The sequence below is a fragment of the Manis pentadactyla genome, chromosome 3 (assembly GCF_030020395.1).
Source record: "Manis pentadactyla isolate mManPen7 chromosome 3, mManPen7.hap1, whole genome shotgun sequence".
Classification (NCBI taxonomy): Eukaryota; Metazoa; Chordata; class Mammalia; order Pholidota; family Manidae; genus Manis; species Manis pentadactyla.
The window spans coordinates 213,270,652-213,295,106 of NC_080021.1; the positions used below are offsets into that span (position 1 = coordinate 213,270,652).

Genomic DNA, 24,455 nt, shown 5'->3' on the forward strand with positions numbered 1-24,455 from the left:
GCAGGGATACGAGGCGCACCAATGAGTTCAAATGTCAGGAAGTTTGAGAGGGGTGAGGCGGCTCCCGGCCGGAGTATCCCTCCGCCGCCAGCCCCAGCTCTAAACCCAGCCGCTCCCCCGGCGCACCATGGCACTGGAGTAGCGCGGGGAGCGCGCCCGGAGCCCCGCGGCCCGCTGCGCCCCGCCCGGGACCCCGCTGCGCCACCCGCGCCCCCCCAGCCCGCGGGGCCGCCCCTGCACCCCCGCCCCCTCCCCCGCCCGCTGCCGCCGCCACCGCCGCCGCCGCTGCCGCCTCCTCCCCGCGGCTCCGTCTGCCGCCTCCGCCGCCGCCGCAGCCCGGCTCCGGGGCTGACAAGCAGGTGACAGAGGAGCCGGCGCGCGTGGCTGCGAGTGCCCGGGAGAACGCGGCGCGGACTGCAGCCGCCCGGGCCCGCCCTCACGACGCCGGGGCCCGGGGCCAGCGCGTCGCCCCTCCGCGCTCGCCTGGGACACGCCGGCGGCCCCAGCCACAGCCCCATCCCCGCGGGGGCCGCACCTCCCCGGCTCCCGGGCCGTCTCGGCGGCGGTGAGCGGGCGGGCGGGCGGGCAAGCATCCTGGCCGGCGGGGCCCGCAGCGTGCCCCGCGTCTCATGGATATAGCAACAGGTCCCGAGTCGCTGGAGAGGTGCTTTCCCCGCGGGCAGACGGACTGCGCTAAGATGTTGGACGGCATCAAGATGGAGGAGCACGCCCTGCGCCCCGGGCCCGCCACTCTGGGGGTGCTGCTGGGTGAGTGCGGGGTCGCAACGCCCAAGTGGCCATGGGCAGGAGACAGGGAAGTCCTCCGGAGGTGGACACAGGCGTCCAAACGAACGGATAAAGGAAATGGTTTGCAGGATGTGGGGGTGCGGGGCATAGAGAAAAGAATCGGAATGATTACTGGGGGGGGCAACAGGCACCCCTAAACAGGCATCCTGAGGCGACGGCGGTATGCAGGGACACCACGTAGGAAGAGGGAGGACAGGACAGCTCCAGCTGTCACCTCCATCCTCCCCGGGCCTCGGTTCTAGAGCTGCCACTCCAGGAAGGGGTAAAAAACTGGGTGGCAAGGGTGATAGAGGACCCAGTAGTCACCTTGGCAAGCTTGGGAGTGGTGCCAGGTCACTTGGTGAGGGTGAGCTTCTAAGAGAAAAATGTCCTCTGGGCCACCCAGCACACAGGTTTTGGGGAGATTGGGGACCGAAGACCACGAACGCCACTGTGGGGCGTGTCAGCCAGCGAGCGCCCCAGCCTCACCTCTCCTGTCTCGGTCCCAGCCGGCTACCCCGCGCGGTGCTCGTTCCCATATATATTAACGCCAAGCGCTGGATCTCCGGAGAAGGGGAGAGCGCAGCGCCGAGCCGAGGCTTGAGGCCCGCGGCCTCTCCGCCCCGGAGCCCGCGGACTGGGACGAACTAGCTGAGGCTGCCCGGCTCCTGGCGCGGTGGCCAGGGGAGCGCAGGCGGCGGGCGGCGCTCCCGGGCTGCCCTCGCCCGTAGGGCCGGGGCTGCGGGCACCGCGCGGCCGGGACGCCGGGGCCGGGCTGGTCGGCGCTGACCGCCCGGCTCTCGCCCTGTGCGCTGCAGGCTCCGACTGCCCGCATCCCGCCGTCTGCGAGGGCTGCCAGCGGCCCATCTCCGACCGCTTCCTGATGCGAGTCAACGAGTCGTCCTGGCACGAGGAGTGTTTGCAGTGCGCGGCGTGTCAGCAAGCCCTCACCACCAGCTGCTACTTCCGGGATCGGAAACTGTACTGCAAACAAGACTACCAACAGTAAGAGCCTCTCGTCCTCCGTCTTCCCCGCCGCCCGGCGCTCGAGCCCGGCCGCCCCCCACTGCCAGACCGGGCCCGCGTCCGTCCTGCCGCCGGCTCCGAGGGCTCCGCGGTCTGAGCGTCTCCCGGCAGAGGCGAACCATCCCAGCCTGGCCGATACTGGTGGGGTGGCCGGGAGCCTCCAGCGGCCCCTAGTTGCCATTATTTGTGCGGGGAAACTGCCCTAGTTGGAGTATAGGACAAGGCCCCGGGCCAACGTGGGGATGCCACGCCCGCATCGTGGGACAGGGGCTGACCCCACTGAGGCCTGAAATGGGGACCAAGAAATGACTTCCAAATGAAAGCAATGCTTCAGGGAGCCAGGCCCTGGCGATGTGCTTCTCCAGCTCAAAGGCAGGGTTTGGGATTCCTGGAACAAGGAGGTGGAGTAGGGGTGCTGAACGGCCTGAGCAGCCCAGATGCCCCCTTCCTGCCAGGCTCCCGGCTGCATTCTTGGTCCCCGATGGAGAGAAAAGGGTGTCAATCCTCCCCAAACCGTTCCATGCGGGAATTTTGCACTTATAATTTTGGTTGGCTGGAGAAGCTGTCTGGGAAGAGGTGGCAAACCGCAATGCAGGGCTCCCCGTGGAGATGAGGTGCTGACCAAGTCACCCGTCCCCAACAGGCCTTCTTTCTTGCAGTGTGTATGCAACTGGGGAGCGGGTGGCCTGCTCTGCCCTGATGGAGCCCACGCCTCAGGGTTAAGGCGAGAGACTGTGGGTTGAGCCCTACCTGCTGACTTTTGTTTTTAGCTGGGACTATGGATTCATCTGGCAAGGGGCCGGACAGAGAAGAATAGTTACAGATTTTTTTTTTCTTTTGGCCCTCTGGGTTTTGTGCCTGGCACTGTGATTGGTAGAGAAGCAGAGAGGAATAACAGCCCAAAGAGGAGTGTGGGGATCCCCAGGGCAACATTTCAGAGACAAGTGCTGCCTGTGGGAACTTTCTAGTGAGGCCTGGAAAACCCTTTCAGATGGGGATGCAGCAGGCTGCTGCTCAGGCAGTTTGGGGCTCAGAGAGGGTGGTATGTGCCCACCAAGGCTCCTGGGCTGCCAGTGCCTGGTGATGATTGTAGGCCAGGGACTGTCCCTAAATCCAGGCCCTGGTGGGAAGTGGAGCAGCTGTGTGCCCTCTCCTTACTTTTCCAAGTGCTTGGCTGAGGCCTAGAAATAGTGGGAGTGCAGGCCAGAGCCCTGGAAGAGGGTGTTGGATTCAGCTGTGAAAGGCCCTGGCTGAGCCCCATGCTAACACCTAACCTGGCTGTGCGGCCCTGGTCTGGGGGCCCAGCAGGAGCTGCTTTATGTGCCTTGCTCTTCCTGCTGGCTGAGGGCTCTGCGCAGGCAGGAATAGGGGTCCAGTTCAGAGAGTCAGCTCTTGTGCTGGTCCCAGACCCCCACTGAAGCCTCCCCCTCTGTCTGGAGCACCAGGGTAGGCACATTGCCATTGGTCAGGTTTGTGCTGTGCCCCGGACTGATACGATCTCGTTCCAGGGGAAGGCAAGGCCACCATCAGCTGGGCCACAGGCAGGATTAAGCAGCATGAATAAAATGAGGAAAATAGCTTGAGTAGACTTGGTCGGGGCTTTGGGGCTCACCAGCCTCCAGCCCACCCACATCCTGCCTATCTGTACCCCTCACCTTGCTCTGCCTGCCTGACTCGGAGCTCAGCTCTGATAGTGCCATTTCCCACTCAGCTCAGCCAGTGGCCTGGACAACTCAACAAATGGAGACAGGAGGGCCAGGAAACTGGAAATCGGTCTCCAAGTCATTTGTGCAGATTTTTGAAAAAAAATTTTTACATACTGAAAGGACTCTTTCCAACCTCTCATACATACATATCTGCCCATTCTCTCCCACTCCTTGCCTCAGACGTTTATGGAGCTTCTCTCTAAAACCAGGAGAGGATGCTCCTGGTTCTCCATAGCACAGAACCATAGTCACAAAACCTGAACTGGATATTCCCTTAGAGTAGAGCGGCCAAACCCCTGGTTTTTACAAAACAATTAAACATTTGCTACGGCTTTGTCGAAAGTATATTTGTTTAAAAAATAAAAAGAAAAGGCGCCTGACTTTAGTTCAGCTGGGAGGGGGTTTGCCAGTGAATTTTGGCCCTGGGCAAACCTCAGGTCCCAAGTCCCCAGTCTAGGTCCCACAGCGAGGGCTGCAGCCTCCAGGCGGGCATTAGGCCCCTCAAGGTGCCCTCCTCCCCCCTCACCTCTCTTTTTTCCAATAGGGCCAATTAGGTATCAGCACTGGGAGGACCAGTTTGGGGCTGAGGAGGGGTTGTTATCAACACACTCCTGGGGACAAATACCCCGATGGGTCGCACTTCAGTATTTCCCAGGGCGAGCCTGCACAGCGAGGCAGGCAGGGGCTCCCTGGAAAGCTGTGTTCTTTGCACAACAAAAAATATATTTCACGATTTATTTTTTCCTTTGAGGATCGCAGATGCGTATTTATCGCATCTGTGTATAATGCCTTTCAGACAAGAACCCAGGCAAGTGGGCGCAAAAAACGTGGTTCCTCGGTTTTGTCCAGTCTGTGCGTCAGCGGTACTGGGAAATTAATAACACCCACCCCTCCAGTAACTTTTGAAAAATGTGTCCTTGGCCAGAGAGGGGCTGTCGGGCTCGGTCCTTAGAAAGAGGTAGCTGTTTTCATTAAGCGTCTCTTCCTCCTTTCGATTTGTTTAAAAGATCCGGGACGCCCAGAAGCGCAACGTTATTTTACGCACCACAGGGGTGATTAATTGACTTTCGGGCGCATTTAATCACGTTTGATAAAGTCCACCCGCACGTCCCGGACCGGCATAGCAGAGCGCGCGCCGGCCATGGCGTTTGGGCATTTTCACGCATAACTCGAAAAGTCGTCTTTTTTCCCATATGTATTTTTTAGGGGATGGAGGGGCTCCTTCTTTAAAAAAAAGGAGAGAGAAAAAGCATCAGATCGCTCTCCTGTGCCAGCGGCTCTGGCCCCTTGGCAGCCCGAGCTCGTTCTCGGGCAGAAAACACGGTTGGAAACCGGGAGAAAAACTCGGCCTCTGAACACAAAATCACGAACACCTCTCTCCTTCCACCGGAGAACATACGAGAAAAAAAAAATGACAACCTAGTCCCCACCTCCCCCATTTTTTTCTTGGCGGCTCGGCCAAGTATAATTATGTAACTCTCTTTTCTTGCTGTCTGTCGCTCGTCTGGAAAGGGTTTCTGTCCTGAGGAGGTGGCGAATTCCTGGAGGAGGCTCCGGAAGAGGGGAGGGTCGGTGCGTGAGTCCAAAAATCTGTCACAAAATGGAGTCTGATCGCTTGTAAGACAGCTCCCAGGCCTGGCGACCCGACGCTCGTTGGGGTGCGAGCGGGAGCCTGCGTGAGCCAAGAGGCGCGGGGCTCCTACCCGGGCCGGGCTCCCACCTCGGCCTCCGGGGCCGGCGGCAACCTTCCGCCGGCCGGGCCTGCCTGGGGCGGCCTCGCCTCTCCGCAGAAGGGTTCCAGGGCTCCACGGAGCTTCCCCTTGGGCTCCCCTGCCCAGGTAGGATGCGCCCACCTTGGCAGAATGGGGGCATCGAGGCTTTGATTGAGTTTCACCAAAAGCTAAGTCCTGGGGTGATTTTTTTTTTTTTAATTTACCCCAGCTGGCTGCAGCTCCAGTGGCCCAGCCCGGCTCTTCCCAGCACATTCCTTCCCTTGGAAGTGTTTACACCGGGAAAGGCCTTCCTGGGAGGCTCACCTTTCCTGAGAGTACCAGCACCCTTGGAGGGCGGGTGTGGCCCAGGGGGAGAGTAAAGCCAGGCTCCAACCTCTTCTGCCTGCTCTTTCTCCCAGTGTGGGAGGCCTCCCATAGGCCTTGCTGCAGAGTGCCAGGTACCAGCAGCACCCCCTCCACCCGTGGGTACTTCAGCTGGCATGGCCTCCACCTCACTAATTCAGTGCTGCAGACACCCCTGCCTAGAGTCTAGGGTTGGAGGGCCTGTCCTGGAAATGGATCTGCTTGGAAGGAAGAGCCAGTACTTCGCCTTATAAAAAGGTCTCAGTAGTGCTCTCCCTGGGGATCTGAGGGCTGAAGGGCTCACTCTGCCAGCCCAAGTCTGGGGACCCTCTGGCTCCTGGGAAGGAACCTCTCCATTTAACCCCAGCACCTTGGCTGCGGGTGGGAGGGTAAGCACAGGCCTTCCTGAGGCTGCAGTCATCTGCTGCTGAAGGCAGGCATTATTCACAGCTGACTCCTGGCTCACCCTGTATTCCCCAGGCTCTGGGCTGGTGCAGCCTAATTTGTTTGCCTGATTTTTCTCTAGTAGGGGAAGCAGGCTGTGAGGACCTCCTCTGGGGTATGTGATTGTTGACCCTCAGCGCCCTCCCACCCTGTCCATTGGAGCCAGACAGGACCACACAGCCCAGGCACCTACATGAGCCTATTCTGTAAAATGGGGACATATCCACCTGGGAGAAAGTATTCTTATAAGAATTCAAGATAACATGCCTGAAAGGAACCTGGCATCTTGCCTGGCATATTGTTAATAGTCTGGAAATTATCGTTGTTACTATTCTCACCATCAATGTGGCAAGAAATGCCTTGCTTCCAAGGACACACACCAAACTGCCTATGGGTTTCATGCTAGAGAGGGGTGCAGCTGGCATGCTGGGCTTGCCATGAGCCTCTTATGCAGGGAAGAGGGGGGCACCCCTGGGAAAACCATCTCCTTTGCCTGAGTGGGACGCTGTAGAGGTCCTGCCTCCCTCCGTGATGAAAAGAGCTTTAGATGCTGAGACCAACCTGGGTTCACCTCCCAGCCCCAGCACTCAGCAGCTCTATGGTCTTAGCCAAGTGGCTGCCCATTTCTGAACCCCAGGGTTCTTTGTAGACTAGGGGAGATGATATCATTTCCTAGAGTGGTTGTGAGGATTACACAGGGCACTGGTGGGGCTTCAGGCAATGTTCCATACTCCGCAGGATCTAATATCCCCTAATGTACCTCCAGAAAGGCAGAAAAACTTCTGATTGTATGGGTGAGAACAAATGCCAGCTGTGCCTTAGGAGGAAGGGCAGGCAGCAGGGTGGGCCTGGTGTGCTGGCCTGTTTCTCCTTGGGGGTTGTGGCGGGTGGAGGTTGGTCCATATCAAAGACCGCTGAACTGGGGAACAACTCAAATTTCTAGGGTCTGCAGATAGCTTGGAAAAGCATACTCAATATAATTTCATATTTGGAACACTCCATGGCTTACTGTTTTCATGGTTCAAATGACAGAAAAGAAAGCCCAACCAACATCCCCAAGGCTGAGGGGAAGACTCAGAAGAGGGGGTATTGTAGAAGAGCGATCCAGGGCTCTGTATGTTTCTCATAGAGGAGATGAGGTTTAAAAGGTAGAGAAACACCAGCCCAGGTGGTCAGAAGGATCCTACAGACCAGAGAGGTTTTTTAAGTCCATGATGGGCTGGCAGCGCTTCCCTACGGGAACTTCCTCTGTCCTGCGGCTATGAGGTTTTTAAAACAGAAAAGGAAAAAAAAATCCTGTTCAACTTTGGCATTAGTTAGGCTGAGGAACAGAGGATACTCTCAATGACATGAGTTATAACTTCCAATTTGTTGGACACCACGATCGGGCCTCAGCTTCAGGGGAGGGAGGCAGAGAGGGATGGTCTGCTCTCCCAGGGAGCCCCTGTGCGCTGTCAGTTAGGGTTGCAAGAGGACGCACAGTCTTTGGCTCTCTGGCTGACCCAGCCCTCTCCAACCCCCAGATTCTGTGCTGAAGGCAGCAGAGAGCAAAACCAAAATTATATATATTTATTGCCACTGCAGTCAGAAGTGGGGAGGTGGCGGTAGTGAGGAGAGGGTAAGGCTGAAAACCATATTTGAAAAAGTTGATTCACGAAGGCAGAGGAAGCAAAGTGGCAGACATTTGCCATTTCATCGACCGGCTGGTGTTCTCCATTCATGTCATAAATGTCTCCTGTCATTTGAAGCCAAAAGCAACATGATTTGGTTCCCCGGTGGCCGATAGGGTTTTTCTCTCTTTCTCTCTCTCTCTCTCTCTTTTTTTTTCTGTGCAGTAAATGTTTATTTGTTAATAATATACTTTAAACAGCCAAACCTTGACCTCAGGTCTCCTGAAGCATCCATCTTTTCTCAGAAAAATCTTTCAAAGTTTGTGTAATTTTGGGGGGGAAGGTGTAACTGACGGGGCAGTGAAGGGCCTGTGTTTGCTTTAACTACTGCTGCACTGGGGAGTGGTGGGGTATAAGGGGCCACTGTGCTTGCAATGGCAACTTTCTTCGGTTTCAGGCCTGGCTGACAGCACTTCCTTGCTGTGCTTTACCTTTGCTTCTCCTGATCAGTACAAATAAATTTCTGCGTGGTCCCTTCCTTTGTTATTCCCAGGGCAATATTGCATCCATTTCTGCTCAGCTTATTGACTGGCAGCCTACTGGACCTGTGCTGTGGACCCTAGGGCCCTGAAGGGGGCAGGCAGAGTTTAAGGGCCAGGGAATGTGTGAGTACTGTTTGGGGTGAGTGTGTGTCTCAATTGGGAGCCCAGCTCAGACTGGCCCAGACAGAGCTGGCTGATGGCAGAGCACCTGGCTGGCCCTGCACTTAGTGAACTGGGGGAAGTGTTGCTGAAGGAAAAACCTGGTTCCTGGAGTCTGGTTCCAGAAGAAACAAAGATGTTTGCTTCCTGACCAGCCCGTGCTTCAGAGGTTTCCCTGGGAACTGTGAGGTGACTGCCAGCGGGGAGGGTTCTGAGGGCTGCCCAGAGCAGCAGAGGTGTCTGTCCAGCAGGGCTGGCAGGCCTGAGGAGACCACCACATGGCTGGCTAGATGCAGAAAGCTGAGTGAGCACGCTGGAGCACAGGGCTGCCTGGGGGTCCCCACTCCAGGTGCCTCTGCGAGGTGCTGCAGCCGTGAGGCAGAGAAAGAGCAGCGGGCAGGGTCGGGACAAGCTGGGTGTGACTGCTGTTCCTCCTTCTCCCGCCTCCTGCTTTCCTCCGCGACTCAGTGATGGTTGTCATGTGACTCCTGAATTGCCATAGTTACTGGGCTGTCGGGGTGTGGGTGCCCACCCGGGCCTGGAGCTGTCTGTGCCTGTGGAGATGGAGAGGACCAAGGTGCTCTGGGATCACCTCCTCCAAATGGAGGGTGTCCTGGGTGGGACACGTTTTCTCAAAGGAAAGAGCAAGATTGCAATTTCAGATCAGGGGTCCAGAACATCTCTGGCTCCAGGTGACACAGGCCACAGGCCTTCAGGGAATGGCGGATGGCTCTTGAGACTGTTTCCTCCTATGGGAAATAGGGATGATAATTCCACTCACACAGGATGAAGTGAATTGATCTCAGGATAAAGTGAAACAAACCCAAAGGTGCCAGCCTGCACTGGGCATTCCCTCAATGTATGTTTCCTGCCTGCCTGCCCGGAAAGTGAGCCGGAGCCGCCCTGCCTGGCAGGAATGCATTGTCTGCCTTGCGTGGGAGGCCCTGCCAGTGTAGCCTCTTAAACAGGCCTCTTGTAGGGGCCTGGCCCACCCTCTTGCTCCTCACCCAGAGCTGGAACCTGTGTTTCGAATCTTTCCCTTGAAAAAGGAATAGGGCAGATCTGGCTGTCAGAAACTGGTCCTTAGAGGCAGGCAGTCAGCAGGCTGTGGAGGGGCCCCCATTGCTACTGAGGCACATAGGTCCCAGGGTTTTTTCCAACAGACTCTTGAGCATGGCCAGTGTAGATGTGAACTCACAGGAGCAGAACCTTACTGACCTCAGAGGGGCGGGCCGCAGTACTGCATGTAGAAGGAAAAGAAATAGGCGTTTCTTGGGTGCCTAAAATGTGCGCTGACCTTCATCAGTCATTCTAGTTCCAAGTATTAAGTGAGAAGCAGGCAGAGGGAGTTAAGTAACTTCTCCCAGGGCCAGAGTTACTCTGTGGCATTCTTTCCCCCAGTCGGGTCTGACAAATCCCCAAGCGGATGGAATCCCTTAAGTTCTCACACCCTGACCTTGACGAAGCCCCCGATTCCTGCTCAGGATAGTTGTGTGACTCTCCCTGGGGCACCCAGCCTGGAAGGTGTAGGGGAGAAGGGGTTATTGCCTGAAGGTTGGAAGGGGGTGGTGGTCGCTGCCCCCTCCGCGCCAGAATGCCTCTGTAAGGCTAGCCTTGCCAGAGAAGGAAAGACGTTGGAGTAACTGCCTTTCTCGGGGCGGGAGAGCTTCCTTCGCCGGCCGGGCGCAAGGGCGGGGCGGCTCTCAGCGGTCTCCACCCGCGTCCTCCTCCAGGCCCACCTCTGGAAGGGTTCCGGATGCTCGTTCTTCCTTCCCCGGAGTGGGAAAGCCTGGTGCACAGGCTCCCGGGCTCCTCGGCCGAGCAGCGGGCGCCCGGGAGGTTGATGAATTTCGGTGTCACCAGGGGTTTAGCCCGGATTTGGGAACCGCGCGCTCTAATACGCACACACGGTCCTGCCCTTTCTAAAGCGCAGCCCTTTCACCCAGCCGCTGATTTATGAAGGAATCTGATCCCGAGACGGGCTGGGCTGGAGCCGGGAGCCCGGGGACTCCGCAGCAGCCTCTGGGCTCCTTCGCGTTTCAGGGGCCCCTGGAGGCTCGGGGCACCCAAACGCTTGGGGCCTCCCACCTTCCAGGAGGAGTGAGTCCCCTCGGAGCCACTTAACCCTGCTGGAGGGGAGTGAGGCTGGTGTAGAGTTTGCCTTTTCATTCGGGATTGAGCAAAGCTCCCGCCCCTCCCCAAGCCCTCCTGCCGACCCCCTCGGGCAGGCCCAAAAGCAGCGAGTTCGGGAGGTTTGTTTATCGAGGGCACAGAAAATTGAAAAAGAGTATCAGACCTTTTTCCCGCCTGAGAAATGTGCAAAGCCCTTCAACTCCCAGAGGCGGCAAGGCGACCCCGAAAGCGGAGCTCCGGCGCGGACGCTGGGGCCGACCCCAGCCCCCTCCCTCCCGCGCCCCGGCCGCAGCGCGGCGGGAGGGCAGATTTTTTTTCAGATTTAGTTTGCAGGGGGGAAATGTGGTTGTATCAATCCACAAATATTTACTCTTAACAGACTTGTATCTGTGGAGATTTCGAACAAAGACAGTTTAGGGGGATTACAAAAACCCTAAACCCCGTTTTTCTCCCGGACTTGGTGTTTTAAATGCCAATTACAGGCGAGCCATATCCAACAGCAACGGGAGGGGGCGGGCAGGGTCAGGGAGGGGATGGGGGCGAGTCCAGCCATTAAATGTAACTTTTCATTATGAAAAGGATTTCGCCGGTTTTATCTTCTAATAAGATTATGTCACGAACACAAGTACCTAGGATGGTGCTGAGTGACAGGGCTCTGTCGTTTAATCAGAGGCTGCGCCGCTCTAACCGCGGGGCCCTTTGTCCGACGGACTGAACGACGGAAACTTGCCGTCCTAATCCCCTTATTCATGTCAAGCAGAGAAAAGAAGCCGAGCACCTTACAACCGTGTCCCCTCCACCCCTTCCGAGGGCGGCGGGAGGAGGAGGGCTACAGGCCCTGTCGCCCCCCAGGTGCCTTTCGTTTCCGAGCATTACTGGGTCTCCCGACCCCTTACCCCCCTTGCATTGCAGCCGGGGTGGGGGAAGGGGGTGCTTTGCTAGCGCCTCAATAGGCAGTTTCTGGAAAATGGGGACAGTGGCCCCACGACCAGAGGATACCGGTTGGGAAGATTTTTTGCCTCTACTTAAGGAAAGTACGGGCTGCTCTGCCCCCTCTTCCCAGGAATGGTGGCGCTGGGGGGTGCATCCCCAAGGAACCAGAGTGACAAGAAGGGAGAGGCCGAACGGAGATGCGGGGCTGCGGTCCTCCGCGGGGGTGGATTTCGTTGGATTCCTGGGACTGATGTCTCAGATGCCGGTACTCCTGCGAGTCTCCGGGGTTGACCATTCCCGGCGGCTCGCTCAGCCCCTTTCTTTCGAGGGCGAATTCCTTTGTTTGACCCCCGCGGAAACTTGCTTCTCCGCCGGGCCGTGGCGCCTTTATCCTCGCCACCGCCGCTGCCGCCACCCTTGTCCTGCGTTTGCAGATCTTCACTGCGGCGTCCTAGTGGGGCCCGCCGACCGGCCCCTCGACGTCGCCGTCTTGCCCCAGCCCGGCTGCCTGCTTGGACGCGTAGAGCTCCGGCGCCGCAGGCGCGGACTGTAGCCGCCGGCGTTCGCCTCCGGGCACAGTGGGAAGCCGCAGGCGTTGGAGAAGCGGCCGCGCGCGGTTCCGGGTCGCTGAGCCAGCTGAAAACACCAAAAGCAAAACCAACACCCAGCAAATGAAACCCGTGCGCCCCCGGGACTCTGGTCTGCGCCTCTCCAGGGGACCAGGCCGGCCAACTCTAGGCGGGCTTCTAGGGTCTCAGACAGAAGGCCTCAAAAGTCCGCCGAGCTGGAGAGGGTGCTTCAGAGGAATTTGCCTCTAATAAACTGGCTCCTTGGCCTCCTTTTAAAGCTCTTAGGCTGTGCTCGGGGCAGCTTTCCAGGGACCCCAGCGCGCCCTGGGAGCGCTCTGTAGACGCCTGACTGCACGGCAGGCTCCTCCTCTCGAGCCAGGCTCTGGGCACCCAGAGGATCGGGCGGAGAGCAGGGTGTCACCTTATAAAAGCGACAGGCAAGGGCTGTTTATGGGGAGGAAGAAGGGGCAGAAAGTGATGCTTCTATCTCTGGCCGCGCAGGGACAGAGAGCCCTGACGGAGGAGCCCTACCTAGGCGGGGATGACCAGGGGCACAGGGCAGGGGCAGAGACAGTGGGGTCCGTAGCCGTTGGGTGTGGGACAGGGACAGGCCGGAGCTGGGCAGGGAACCGACGGACCCAGGAGCCCCGGAGCTCACCTCCCGCCAGTCCTCTCCCGGAGCCCCTCTGCAATCCCGGACTCAGCCAACTGCTCTGGCCCTTCCTCCCATCCCAGGCTGTGGCGGGGGAGAGACTTTCTCCTTCGAAACACTTGATACCAACTTTGGTTTTTTGGCAAGAAAAATAAGCCTTGTTTGGAAAGGGGGGGTTGGTCGAGTGAGCGAGGGAAGGAGCGATCCGGCGGCCGAGCAAACTTTGCGGATTAGGTTTCAGCGCCTCCGCCCCACCCCCAGCCCCGCGGCGGTGATTTGTGTGCGGGGGTCTGTGACCCTGCGAGGCATCAAACGGCCCGCGGGAACCGGCCGAGTTCAGAGGGACAGTGGGCAGAGGGGCGGCCTAAGACAACGCAGATGGTTCATATCAGCCCGGCCTGGCCGGGCCCTGGGCTCGAAGCGGCGGGCAGCCCGCGTGGTTCCGCGTGGAAGAGGCCTGGGGTCTTTCCAGGAGACCAGCGCCTGAGCAGTAATAGGGGGCCAGAAACTCAGCAGTCAATGCCCAGTGGGCCCCTGCCGAAAGGAGGCCAGGAGGCCAGTGACAGAGTTCCCCCGCCAAGTGGTCTGGACCACTTCCAACTGGGAAGGAACCTGACCCTCGGGTCTGCCCAGAGTGGCCTCTGAGCACTACCTGGTCAGGAAGGGAGCTGCTTCAACCCCTGTCCTGCAGGCAGCTGGGGCTCATGTAGGTCACAGTGCCCCACCCTTGGGACTCTAAGTCACCTTCTTCCTCTCAGAGAGGTGCCCTCCCCTCAGCCAGCTGGCTGTAATGGGTTTGGGAAGCCCCCATGTCCCTCTGAGGTTCATTCGTTCATGACTTTCCCCTCCTTGTCCACTGGAGCCCCTCTACCTGGCCTGGTGGGCTCACTCTGAGGGATTCTTCTCCTTTCTCCCTCCTAGCTCTTAGGGAAAGTTAAGGGGACTCACTCACATGTTGGCCCCAAACCTTGCTTTGGGGATGGGGGCCCTACTTGGCCAGAGTGGGAGGGACTCTGCCTACACCAGCCTTGTCCTCTGAGCCAGCTGCCCCCTCTCTCTAGAGCTGGAACCCCGCTGTCAGCACCAACAGGCCCAGGCCTCCCCCGCTGATCTCCAGGGCCTGACTTTCTCCATGCCCTCCAAGGACCCTCTTCTGTGAGCATAAGCCAGGATGCAGCAGGGCCGCACATGCAGCTGGTACCCTGGGCTGCTCTAGCATGTCCCAGCTGAAGGGCTCATCAAGATCCTTGTAGAAATGGAAAAACTGAGGCCTAGGTGTGGGACTTGCCCCAAAGCTCACACAGCTGTAGCAGAATGGAGGCAGGAACCCTAATCTGCCCACTTAGGGCAGATTAGGCATCTATGTGGCAAACTCCACAATTTTATCTAGAACCCTTTCTCAAGACTCTGTCTTTTAGCACTGGCCTACTCTGTCTGTCCTGTCCTCCCTGGGCTGAGGTCACTGAGAGGAAGGTCTTTCAGTCCTGGTTCCTGAGAGAGGGTGACAGGCATGCCTCAATGAGGAAATGATTTTGAGAGCTTTCTGGATAGCATGGGGCCATGTGGATTTGGGAATTTTATCTTCTAAATTGGGACATTGAGGTACAAGAACCAGGTGAGCAGGGCACCACATCCTGTCATCCCTCTATCCTTCTGGTGTCTGCCTCCCAAACCCCTTGGGCTTGGTCCTCCTCTGCAGCAGGTCATGGGGAGGCCAGCAGCCTGGCCAGGGCCACAGAGGGCCAGTGGGCTGCCAGGACCTCTCGAGGCTCTGTCTCCAGGGGTCCCTGCCTCAGGGGAGCAGCCGACTGGGTCATCTGTACACAGAAGACACATCTGCCCTCCACATGTTGGAGGCCGAGCAGAGGACATGTGGTTTGGGACGTGTTATCTTAATCATATTTATTAGGCAATCCTGAAATTAAAAAAGAGAGGTTGATATTGTTATGATTCAGAAAAGATCTCCAAACTACATGGCGACAGATCAGCAGGGGCCGCCAGCAACAGCCAGGTTTCTTTCAGCTGGAATCAGGACTCGGCTTTGGAAGCTCTTTGGCTTGTTCTAGTGCAATGGAATCTCTATGCTGTGAAACGACACTTAACTGCTTTCATTTTCCCAAGCAGAGATCTGAGGCAAAATTAATTACTCCGCCTTGACTGATACTTGTTGTTTGGAGTGTGGTTCTAATCCTTAGTAACATTCTCTAAAGTCAGGCATGAAATACGACTTTTACACCACACTCTTTGGCATATGTTTTTCTTTTCCAGGATATTTTTCAGGCTATCTGCGAGCCTCACTGCTGTTCATTATTTTTGCCATAGGTCTAAAGGTGCCAGCCCCAAAGCCAGTCCCACACAGAGCACAGCCAAGGGGGTAGGGAGTGGGAATGACACATCTCTGCTCACAACGCACATTGCTTCTGATTATTGAGCTTTGAATGTTTTCCTCCATCATGTTTTTATTAAAAACTCCAGCATATTTACGCTTGATGGTGTCTTCAATTAGGTTAATAAAAAAGTGGGGGGTTCCCCTTTCTATGGCAGCATGTTAAGAAAATAGTTGTTATGACCACAAAATTACCGTCCAAACCTGGTTCTAGTAAAGCTGGCCCTGCTTTGACAAGCCCAGCAGGCTGGGAGCTTTTTTCTAAGTGTTCCAGCTGCTGGGGAAACAGACCAGAGAGGAAGCCCACAGAAGCCTCCATTCTGCAGGGTACTCGGGGCGCCTCAGGAGCTAATGCTTTCCAAGTTTGTAAGCTGCAGAATGGGGCCCGGCTGCAGGGGGCTTGCTGATGGGCAGGCCCAACCCAGAGAGCACACAACATCAGCTGCAACCAACCATAATAATCACAGCTGATTCTTGCTGAGCAGTCAGGCACTGCTCTGAGCACTTCACAATTTTTTAAAGCCACTATGACACAGGTGCTATTGTTATTTCCACTTTCAGGTGTCTGAGGCACAGGGAAGTTGAGTGACTTGCCCAAGGTCACACAGCTCATAAGTGAAACTGAAATTGGAGCCCAGGCATTCAGTCAGGAGAAAACTTTCAGTGATCCTTGGGGAGGGCAGAGTCTTGCTGGGTTCAGTGCCCTGGTGGTAGCCAGGCACCAGAGCTATTATTTGTTGAATGAACCCCTTGTAATTAATGGTCAGTGTTCATTGCATGCCACTGGTAAGGATATGATGGGAATTAGCTCTTTGAGTTTTCTCACTGCCCTGGGGAAGGCATTATTATTATCATTACCCATTTTGCAGCATTGAAGCTTGACGTGAGAGGCGCAGTGAAGTCCCCAAGGTCACACAGCTTCGGATAGCAATGATAAGAGCTTACCATCTACTGGGCACATGTGCTGTCTAGGTTTCTGGGTAAGCCCTTGGCACCCCAGACCTTGGTGAGAGTTCCTGAAAGTACTAAAAATTGTTTACCCAGGTTTCCAGCTAACAGAACTGGGGCTCAGAGAAGTGAAGCTACACACCCAGGCTTACACAGCCGTGGGGAGCTAGCTGCACCAGCATGGAGCTAGCATCTGCAGGTGCCAAGATTTGTCCCCTCGACCACTCCTCAGCTTTGGGGGAGCACCTGGACCAAGTCTTCTTGGTTTCTGAAACAACTCCTGGCAGTAGGCATGGCATATTTTGGCACTGAGGGAATGAGTCTGTCTGTGGCCACTTGGCATGAGGCATCATCCTATCTAGCCTCATTTTACAGATGGGGAAACCAAGGTGCACAGAACTCAAGTGACTTGCCCTTGGTCACACAGCTAGTGAGCAGCTGGTGGAAATCATACTGACTCTGGGTTTGGGGTGGTGTTTCTCAGAGAGGAACTGAACCATCGTCTTCATCAGCAACATTGTCAGCTTCCAGCATGACTGTCCCTGAGTGTCTTCCTAGTGCTTTGCAAATATATAATCACATCAGGGAAATTCAGAGAGGGAAGGGGTTTTTCCCAGCCTTGCACTGCAAGGTATAGTGGGCTGGGGTATGCCCCGCCTGTTCAGGGTAGGAGGCAGGGGAGCTGGCCCACCTCATAGGGCCACCTTTACCCCTGCCCTGCCAGTAGAGCAACTGAGACCAGGCGCTGTCTGCCCTTTGAAGGGGACAGCCGCCTGAGTGTGTCACTTTGAACTGCAAAGGGGCCTGTGGTGAGGGCTCAGCCCCCTCCCACGTGCCCCCGCCTGTCCACCCCTTCAGGTCTGGTTCCAGTCGGCAGGCCTGGAGCCGGAGGGGCAGGCAGGGCGGCAGCCCCCCTGTGGGATGTCAGCCTGATAAGTGAGCAGTGGCAGACCCCTGGGGAGGACAGAGCTGGCCGCCCACTGGTCTGGCCATCTCATGTGGCGAGAGTTCAGGCAGTCACTGAAGTGCCATCCTCCCACAGACATGCCCTTTTGGCTGCAGAGAAACATCTCCCCAAAGTCAAAAATTTAAATTAAAATAACAGTAATTATAGTAATAATAATGACTTGTAAAAGGAAACATGTTGCCTTGGGGCACAGGGAGTATCATGAAACCAACCGCAGGCTCCACTTGGTGTGTGCCCATGGCAGGTCAGGAGGGTATAGGTAAGAGACTGGGGCAGCTGGGCGCCTAACTACCAGGTACCTGGGATGGGGCTATTTAATCAGCCCTGTCCTGGCTAAGCTGGGCCATGATGGGGCAGGCCCACCCTGCCTTCGGTGGGCCAAGCGGGTAGGGTGGGGCCAGAGTTAAGCAGAAATCATGGAAACACAGTCTCTGTGTGTAGAAATGTTGGCCTCTTTTCTGGTTTTGGGGCCCCAGAACTAATTGGGAGGCCAAGAACTTAACCAGGTTCTTAGCCAGGTAAACAGAGGAAAAATGCCAGTGCTTTGGAGCTTCAGGGCTTAGAGTTTGATCTAGGCTCTGCCACTTAGTGGCTGTGTGACCTTGAGTCAGATGTTTTACCTCTCTGTGCCTCAATTCCCTCAAAGTCTATTGAGGGCAATGATGAGGTTTAAAGGAGAAAGCAGATGTCCTCACGCTAGATTTATGGTTCTTGCTGATATTGTTACTGATGTTCTTCTAGTCCTTTGTGTTCAGCCTGGGCAAGCATCTGGCTTTGGTTATAGGTGTCAGGCAGTCTCCTTGCAAGAGTTCTCTGTGTGCACCACGCCTTGGCTAGAACATGGCTTGAAACCTAGTAGGTGCTCGATTTGTACTGAAGCAAAAGCATAGGGGAATAGCTTGCGGGCTACCCTGGGCTGGTGCCAGGTTCTGCCTCTTTCTAGCTGTGTGACCTTTGGAAGTGCCTCAGTCTCTCTGAGCCTGGGTTCCCTCACTGGTAAAATGCAGGTCATCAGAGAACCTAGCTTCTAGAGTTGCTGGGAGAATTAAATGAAATGGTGCACGCAAAGAGCCATACCAGTTGATGTGAGCTCTTTTTGTTAGTGGGAAGGGCCTTGGGTAGGGGAGTGGTGAATAACACAAGAGAGCAAGAGTCTGTGTGCTGGGTTGCCCTGGGGAGGTACCGTAGGATGGGAGGCTGGGAGGCTGGGGTTGAGGAGGATTTGGGAAGGGCATGCCAGGCACTGGAAGCAGGAGTATTAGGGGTTAAATTGATGGGCCTAGAAAAGTGGGCTGGGACAGTGAGTCTGGCTGGAGGGGCTGTCTAGGGGCTGCTGGGACTTGGGGCTGCAGAGGGGGGTGGGGCTGGTAGCTAAGCAACGGGGTTTGGATTTTATCCAGTGGGCAGGAGGGAACCGTTGAAGGTTATTGGGCAGGTGAGTGACAGGACTGGAGATGTACTTTATGGATATGTCTCTGGCAGCACGTGCACGAGATTGGAGAGTGGCGGGGGGCAGTGGAGGGGACTGGAGAGGAAACAGGTTCGAGCTTTAGAACTGCCACTTTAGGAGGCAGTTCTGAGGGTTGAGGGTAAGAAATAGGGCAAAGGGAGAATGAAAGAAGCCTGGGGCTTGGCACTGGGGTGATGAACCTGCCGGTCCTGGGTTGCCTGGCTAAGGCCTTGGGGTCCTGAGCTGTCTGTGCTGGTCCCAGCAAGGGTGACCCAGTTGGCTGGGTCAGGGCATGTGACCTGTGCAGTCACACAGGACCCCACATTCAGAAGGGCTCCATGTTTGGTTTAATGCTCTGCTGTCACCTTCTTGAAATTCTTAATATGGTTTGAATGAGTGCCCTGCATTTTCCTTTTGCACTGGGGCCTGCAAATTATGTAGCTGGTCGTAGTCCCTGAGTCTCAGGCTCAGCCAGGCTTGGAATGGGGGCCTGGGAGGGCTCAGACTAGAACTAGGCCTGTTGGAATTAAAACCTCCCCACTCTACCATTGGCCTAAGGCTTGTTTTCAAATGGCTTCTTCCTCGGGGCTCTCAGCTTAGCCTTCCAGGCCTCCTCTGTCAGGCCCTGTCCCCTCTCTCAGCCTCTGTACTCAGCCACCAGCTCAGCTGCTTTTCCCCACACATCTCAGACATCTGTCCACATCTGGGTCTTGCTTAGGCTGTAGTGGTGTGCAGGATGTATTCGCTGGCCTCCATCATCTATCTTCTTCCAGAAAAACCCTCCTCTTCTGAAGCCTTGGCGCAAGAGTCACCATTTTCATGAAGTCTCCCCGGACCTACTTCCCACCCCTACAGGGCTTGGGTCTGTCTTACAGTCCTTGTTCAACATGCAGATTCCTAGGTCTGTAGAAGGACTGGAACTCTGGGGCAGAGCCCATGAGTCCGCATTCCTAGATGGCCCTGCCCAGTGCCTGTGCACACTGAGATCTGAGAACCTCTGCTCAGGGTACCCCCAAGACTGGCACAGGGCCTGGTACTTGGTAGGTTCTCAGAGTCTGTGTGCTGAATGAATGAATGAGCTGTGGTTGTCTGTGCGTGTTGATGCATGCAGTCCCCCTGCAGCCGGGCATGCGGCCGGGCATGGAACAGTGTTGGTGGGCAGACGACTGGATGGATTGGGGGGCGGCAGCAAGTGTGGATCCAGAGGCTGATTGGAAGGAGGATGCCTAACTCATCCTGGGGACTCTGGCTAGGCCGGGGGCCTCCCCCTCTCCCTGAAAGCCCAGAATGTGGGACCCAGGCTGCCCACAGTGGAGGCCAGGATAGGGGATGTGAGGGCAAAAGTAGTACGCTCTGAGAGGCAGGAAGTGGGCAGAGGTCACAGGGGACCCCAGCACATCCTCTCTCCAGCTCTCCCTTTCCCCTCCTTCCAAAAGGCTGCCTGCTCCTGAGATGGTTCTCTCTGGACCACCCCTGGCTCTATTTCGACAGCATGATGGAAGTAAAGCGTTTTATTTTTTATTTCTTTACACTGTATAGGCACTGAGTTAAGGACTCATGTTATCTCATTAAACCCATATAAGTCAATGATGCAGAATCTGTTATTATCCCCATTTCAGAGATGTGGAAACTGAGGCCCAAAAAGGGGAAAGTCAGCTGTCCAAGGCTACCTAGCTTAGCTCAACCATTCTACCAGTTGGCCTCTGAGATGCCTTATCCCTCCTATGACTCCTGCCACAGGGAAGCACCCAGTGCAGTGTAGGTACTCAGTGTCTGCTGAAGGCAGGGAGAGAGGGAAGAAGGAAGCCCATCCACTCAGAAAGACCCCTGCTCCAGGTAGGGCTGGGCTGACACCAAGAGCCAAGGTGAGCAGGACCGTCACAGCCCTGCAGGCCTGGGGAAGAGGAGTGGGCAGGGGACTCAGAGGAGAAGCAGCTGACTCTCGCAGATGGGCTGTGAAGGGGCATCCAGAAAGCTCTGTGGTGGAAAGCAGGAATGCCTCCTTGCTCAGCAGTGATGGGGCTCTGTTGAGAGGTCTGGATGGGCCAGTCTCCAAGATGGCATTCCAGAATCATGTGTGAAGCCCTTCAGGCCAGGACTATGTGGGCACTGGGGAGGCCTGGAGAGCAAGACAGCATGCAGGAGACCAAACCAGGCAGGTCCTGGGGCACTGAGTGTGCTTGGGGTCTAGCCAAGGGAAGACAGATAGCAGGTGCAGGCCCAGCACATAGTAGGGGCTCAGGGACCCATCCCATCATGATTGCCAGCTGCCTACCTACCACAACAGCCCCTGTTAATCAGCACCCTGGAGTGCCAGGCTCTGAGCCCTCCCCGATACCACGTCTGTGAGCTGTCTTGTCACTTGACCTCTCTGAGCCTCAGTTTCCTTATCTGTAAAATGGGTACGAATATCCCTTCTCTCCAGGTCAGTGGAAGGACTAACAATAGGAGTATCTGAAGCACTTAGCACAAAGCTCATGACTCGAAAAACATAGAGCAAGAGAAAGAAATGTTTTATGTACAGTTATTGTTATCATGTTACTGATAAGAATTCTTACAAAGCAAACCACAGGCAGGCCAGCTGACCCCCTCCAGGCCCCCTGAGCCTGACTTATCCCCTTTATCTCCCCTCTGTCCCGCCTCCTGGAGGCCAACCTCCATCTCCGCCCTCCTCCACCCCCTGCACTGCGAGCAGGGAACACAGGTGACTCAGCTGGTCCCCACTTCATTGGCACTCCAGCCTCCCAGAGGAAAGGCAGGGAAGGTGCATGGCATCCTGTGGGTGGAGGGCTGTGGGGAAGGGAGGCCTTTAGGGAGAGGCACGTGGAGGGAGGGGTCACAAATGCTGCCTGGGGAGGGAGGAAGTCTTTACCAAGCAGGGGACATTCTGACATAGGTGGGGAAGGTGAAGAGGAGGGCTTTCCAGGCTCAAGGAATGGCTGGGGCCAAAGCCCCAAGACCTGGAAGACTGGGGCCTGTGAGGAGAAGCAGTGTCCCCTCCCTTCCATTCCCTCCCTGCTCTGTTCCTGGTTGTCCTCTCAGGTCAGTGCAGTTCAGCAGATGTAATTCAAAGTCCTAGCACCTGCTACACGCCAGGCTCTGGCTGAGCTTCACATGCAGCATGTCAAGCTCCAAGACATGCCTGATAGGCAGGTGTGATTGTCATTCCCATTTTACAGGTAAGGAGACTGAGCCTCCGAAGTAGGAGGCAACTTGCCCAAGTGCACACATGACAGACCTGCATGACAACCAGGTCTGACTCCAGCCCGTGCCCCGCCCCAATCCCCCCTGCCCCGCTTCCAGGAACTGCTTGCCATCCCTTGCTCGTTGCCCATGCACCACTGGGTCCCATAGGGAGCAGGCAAAGCATCCTGGGGTGCACGCAAGGCATCGGGGTTGGGGATGGACAGTCAGTCGGGACTGGGGAGACTGGGAACAGGTATGTGGAGGCGGTGGGCGTAAGAAGTTTTTGGAAAAGCTGTTGCAATCAGAGGAGGTGCTAAAGGGTCCTCCAGGCTGAGGGTACTGCTTGGGCAAAGGCTTAGAGACTGATCTGAAGGCAGGCAGGCAGGCAGGCAGTGGGTGGAGGGCACAGCGCTCTGGAACAGGCAGCATCTGGAGAGGCAGGCTCAGCGCCTCCTCTGGGACTGTGGCTTATCCTCCTGCATTCAAATGCCAGCGCATTCGTGGGGTGAGGGGTGCACTGGGGAGGGACAGAGCCTGTGTCAGGGTGTGTGTGTCCCTGCGTGTGCCACCGTGTGACCACACATCACCCTCTGTGCCTGTATCAGAGTGCCTGCCTGTCACCGTATCAGCAAGCTCGTGGCTCAGGGCACACATGCACGTTTGTATTTGTCTGCCTACGTCTGTGTGTGTCAGCGTGGGGGCGTGCTGCGTGCATGTGGACGTGGGTGAGTCCATGGTATGTGGTGAGTGTGCGTGTCCATCTTAGGGATGCTGGGGGAGTGTCAGCCATTGTGGGCTGGTAGGGCAGGGCATGTGGAGGGTTACACATGTGTCATGAGGGCACTGCATGTGTGTATGTTTGGACACAGGGGTTGGGTGTGATGAGCAAAGCAGCAAACAGCCCCTCCTGTGATGTCCGGCCACAGCTCCAAGAGCCTAGCCCAGGTTTGGACAGGAATTCCTCAGCTTTATCTTGGGCGGTGGAAGGTGGGTTGTGATGATGGATGACTGTTCTGGGGCTGCAGCAGCAGGGGGCAGGAGGGCGCCCTCCCCACTGTCTCTAAAGTGGGAACTGGCGACAAACCACCCCCATGATCCCCGGCTCTCCCCACCCATCCCCTTCTCTCTCCTGCCCTGCCCCTATTTCACCCTCTCCGCAAAGCTCCCCTTCCCTTTCCTTCCCTTTCCCACCTTTCTTCTCCCCACCTCTCCTCTCCCTTCCCCTGCCCTCCCCTCCCCTCCCCTCCCTCCCCCTCTACGTTCTCTCCTCCGCTCTCTGCTCAGGTGCTGGGCCAGGGCTCAGCTTCGGGGCCAAAGGTGTAGATACCGAGGAGCCATTCCCGCAGGTCAGAGCCAGACTGGGGGGTGGAGGTACAGATAGGCACCCCCTTCTCCCCTCCCGTGGCCCCGACCAGGGGGTGCTCTTTTGGGCCTGTGGTCAGTGAGCTGCATCAGTGTGCCCAGCCTGAGGTCCGAAGGAGTGGGGTCAAGATGGCACACCGCTGGGTCAGGGGGCCGGTCCCTGGAATCCCAAGGAACCCCCGGCCCAGGTGAGTCCCTGCTTGGTGCCCCGGCAGGTGGGTCGGAACAGGTGTGCTCCAGCCCATGGCCCCCAACAGGTGTGCCCTGAGTTTTTCCGGAGGAGTGAGCAGAACTGACCTGCTGGGCCCACCGGGCAGGCGAGTGCCTGGGCCTCCAGGGCCCCCTGGGTTTCCGGCAGCCTCTGTACCCGCCCCTAGCCCGGAGGCCAGTGCCATCCCGCCACTGACGAGGCCCAGCGTGAGGCCCCGCCACCCTGGGGGGCTGACCCCGACGCCACCGGGCTCCCACGGCCCAGCTTGGGGGCTTACAAAGGGAGAGGAGGGAAGAGAAAAATCGCAGAGATTTGTCTTGTCTCTGGCTGACAGCGGAGCGAGTGATTGCCAGGCCCGGTTGGCAGTTTTTAATCATTTTATCTCTGTTCTCGGCTCTCCGGGGAGACAGCCAGTGCTTAGCAGTCTGCTCAGAAAGACCTCGGGGCGCGGGGCGCAGCGGCGGCTCCGAGCTCCCATTATTAGCTGTGCTCTTCGGAGCGCGCTCCGATCTCTCCCGGGGGAGCCGGTGAAAAATTAACACGGGCCGGCGGCGCGGGCGCCCGATGTAACTGTAATTACTCCATTGATATTCCTCACACAATAGCGCTGTCATCAGTCATTTACATAAACTTTCTCTCCGAGAAGACGGGCAGAGGTGCCTAATCCTATTGGGTGCTTCCACTGCATGCATTATACATGGCAGAGGGGCTCCTAGGTGAGGAGGGGGAGGTTTGGGGCGCAAGGAGGGGGCGGGAGGGAGAGAGTGGAGGAGAATTGGAGAGGAAAGCAGGAACGAGAGGAAGGAGCTGCGAGGGCAGAGGGAATCGCAAGACAGGATGGAGGGGCCTAAGGCGCAGGCAGAGGGCCCGCTGGGTGGGGTGGGAGCCAGGGCCGGACAGCCCCGCAGAGCCAGCCTGGCGGGTACTGCTTCGCCTGATCAGGGTCCCACTGAACGGGGCCAGCCTGCCCCTCTGTCATCCGTCCATCCGTTATCCTGGGGCAGGTGAGCCTGAACCCCCAGAGGTCTCCAACAAAGCCTTACCCCAAGTTCGGGGCCCCCTGCCCTCATGCACCTGGAGGGCCAGGCCTAAAGCCCCCTGGGCATCTGAGCTCTGGCTGGACGCCCTTCAGCTGCTAAGGAGTTAAAGCATCCCTGGAAATTACCCCCTTAATGACCTAATTAAAGACTCCAGGGCCACCTACTCCAGGGTAAAAGCTAATAACACTGCCCAACAATAATAATCCCAGTGGAGCCCCCCACCTCCCACCCCACCCCCGTTATTGCTGCAGCCTTGCCCTGTCCCCCTAC

At 56.9% G+C, this 24,455-nt stretch overlaps 1 protein-coding gene across 2 annotated transcripts in view; it reads left to right on the top strand.

The window, feature by feature from the left end:
• Positions 1–269: 269 nt before the first annotated feature.
• Positions 270–24,455, top strand: part of LMX1B (LIM homeobox transcription factor 1 beta) — a 79,449-nt gene continuing 55,263 nt past the window's right edge. Inside the window, exons 1-2 of one of the 2 annotated variants that reach the window (XM_036913921.2) lie at positions 270–768; positions 1,605–1,791. In XM_036913921.2, coding sequence (XP_036769816.1) covers positions 630–768; positions 1,605–1,791 — 326 coding nt within the window. In that variant the 5' untranslated portion in view covers positions 270–629. The remainder of the gene's footprint in view (positions 769–1,604; positions 1,792–24,455) is intronic. The other variant, XM_036913922.2, reaches the window with a different exon arrangement.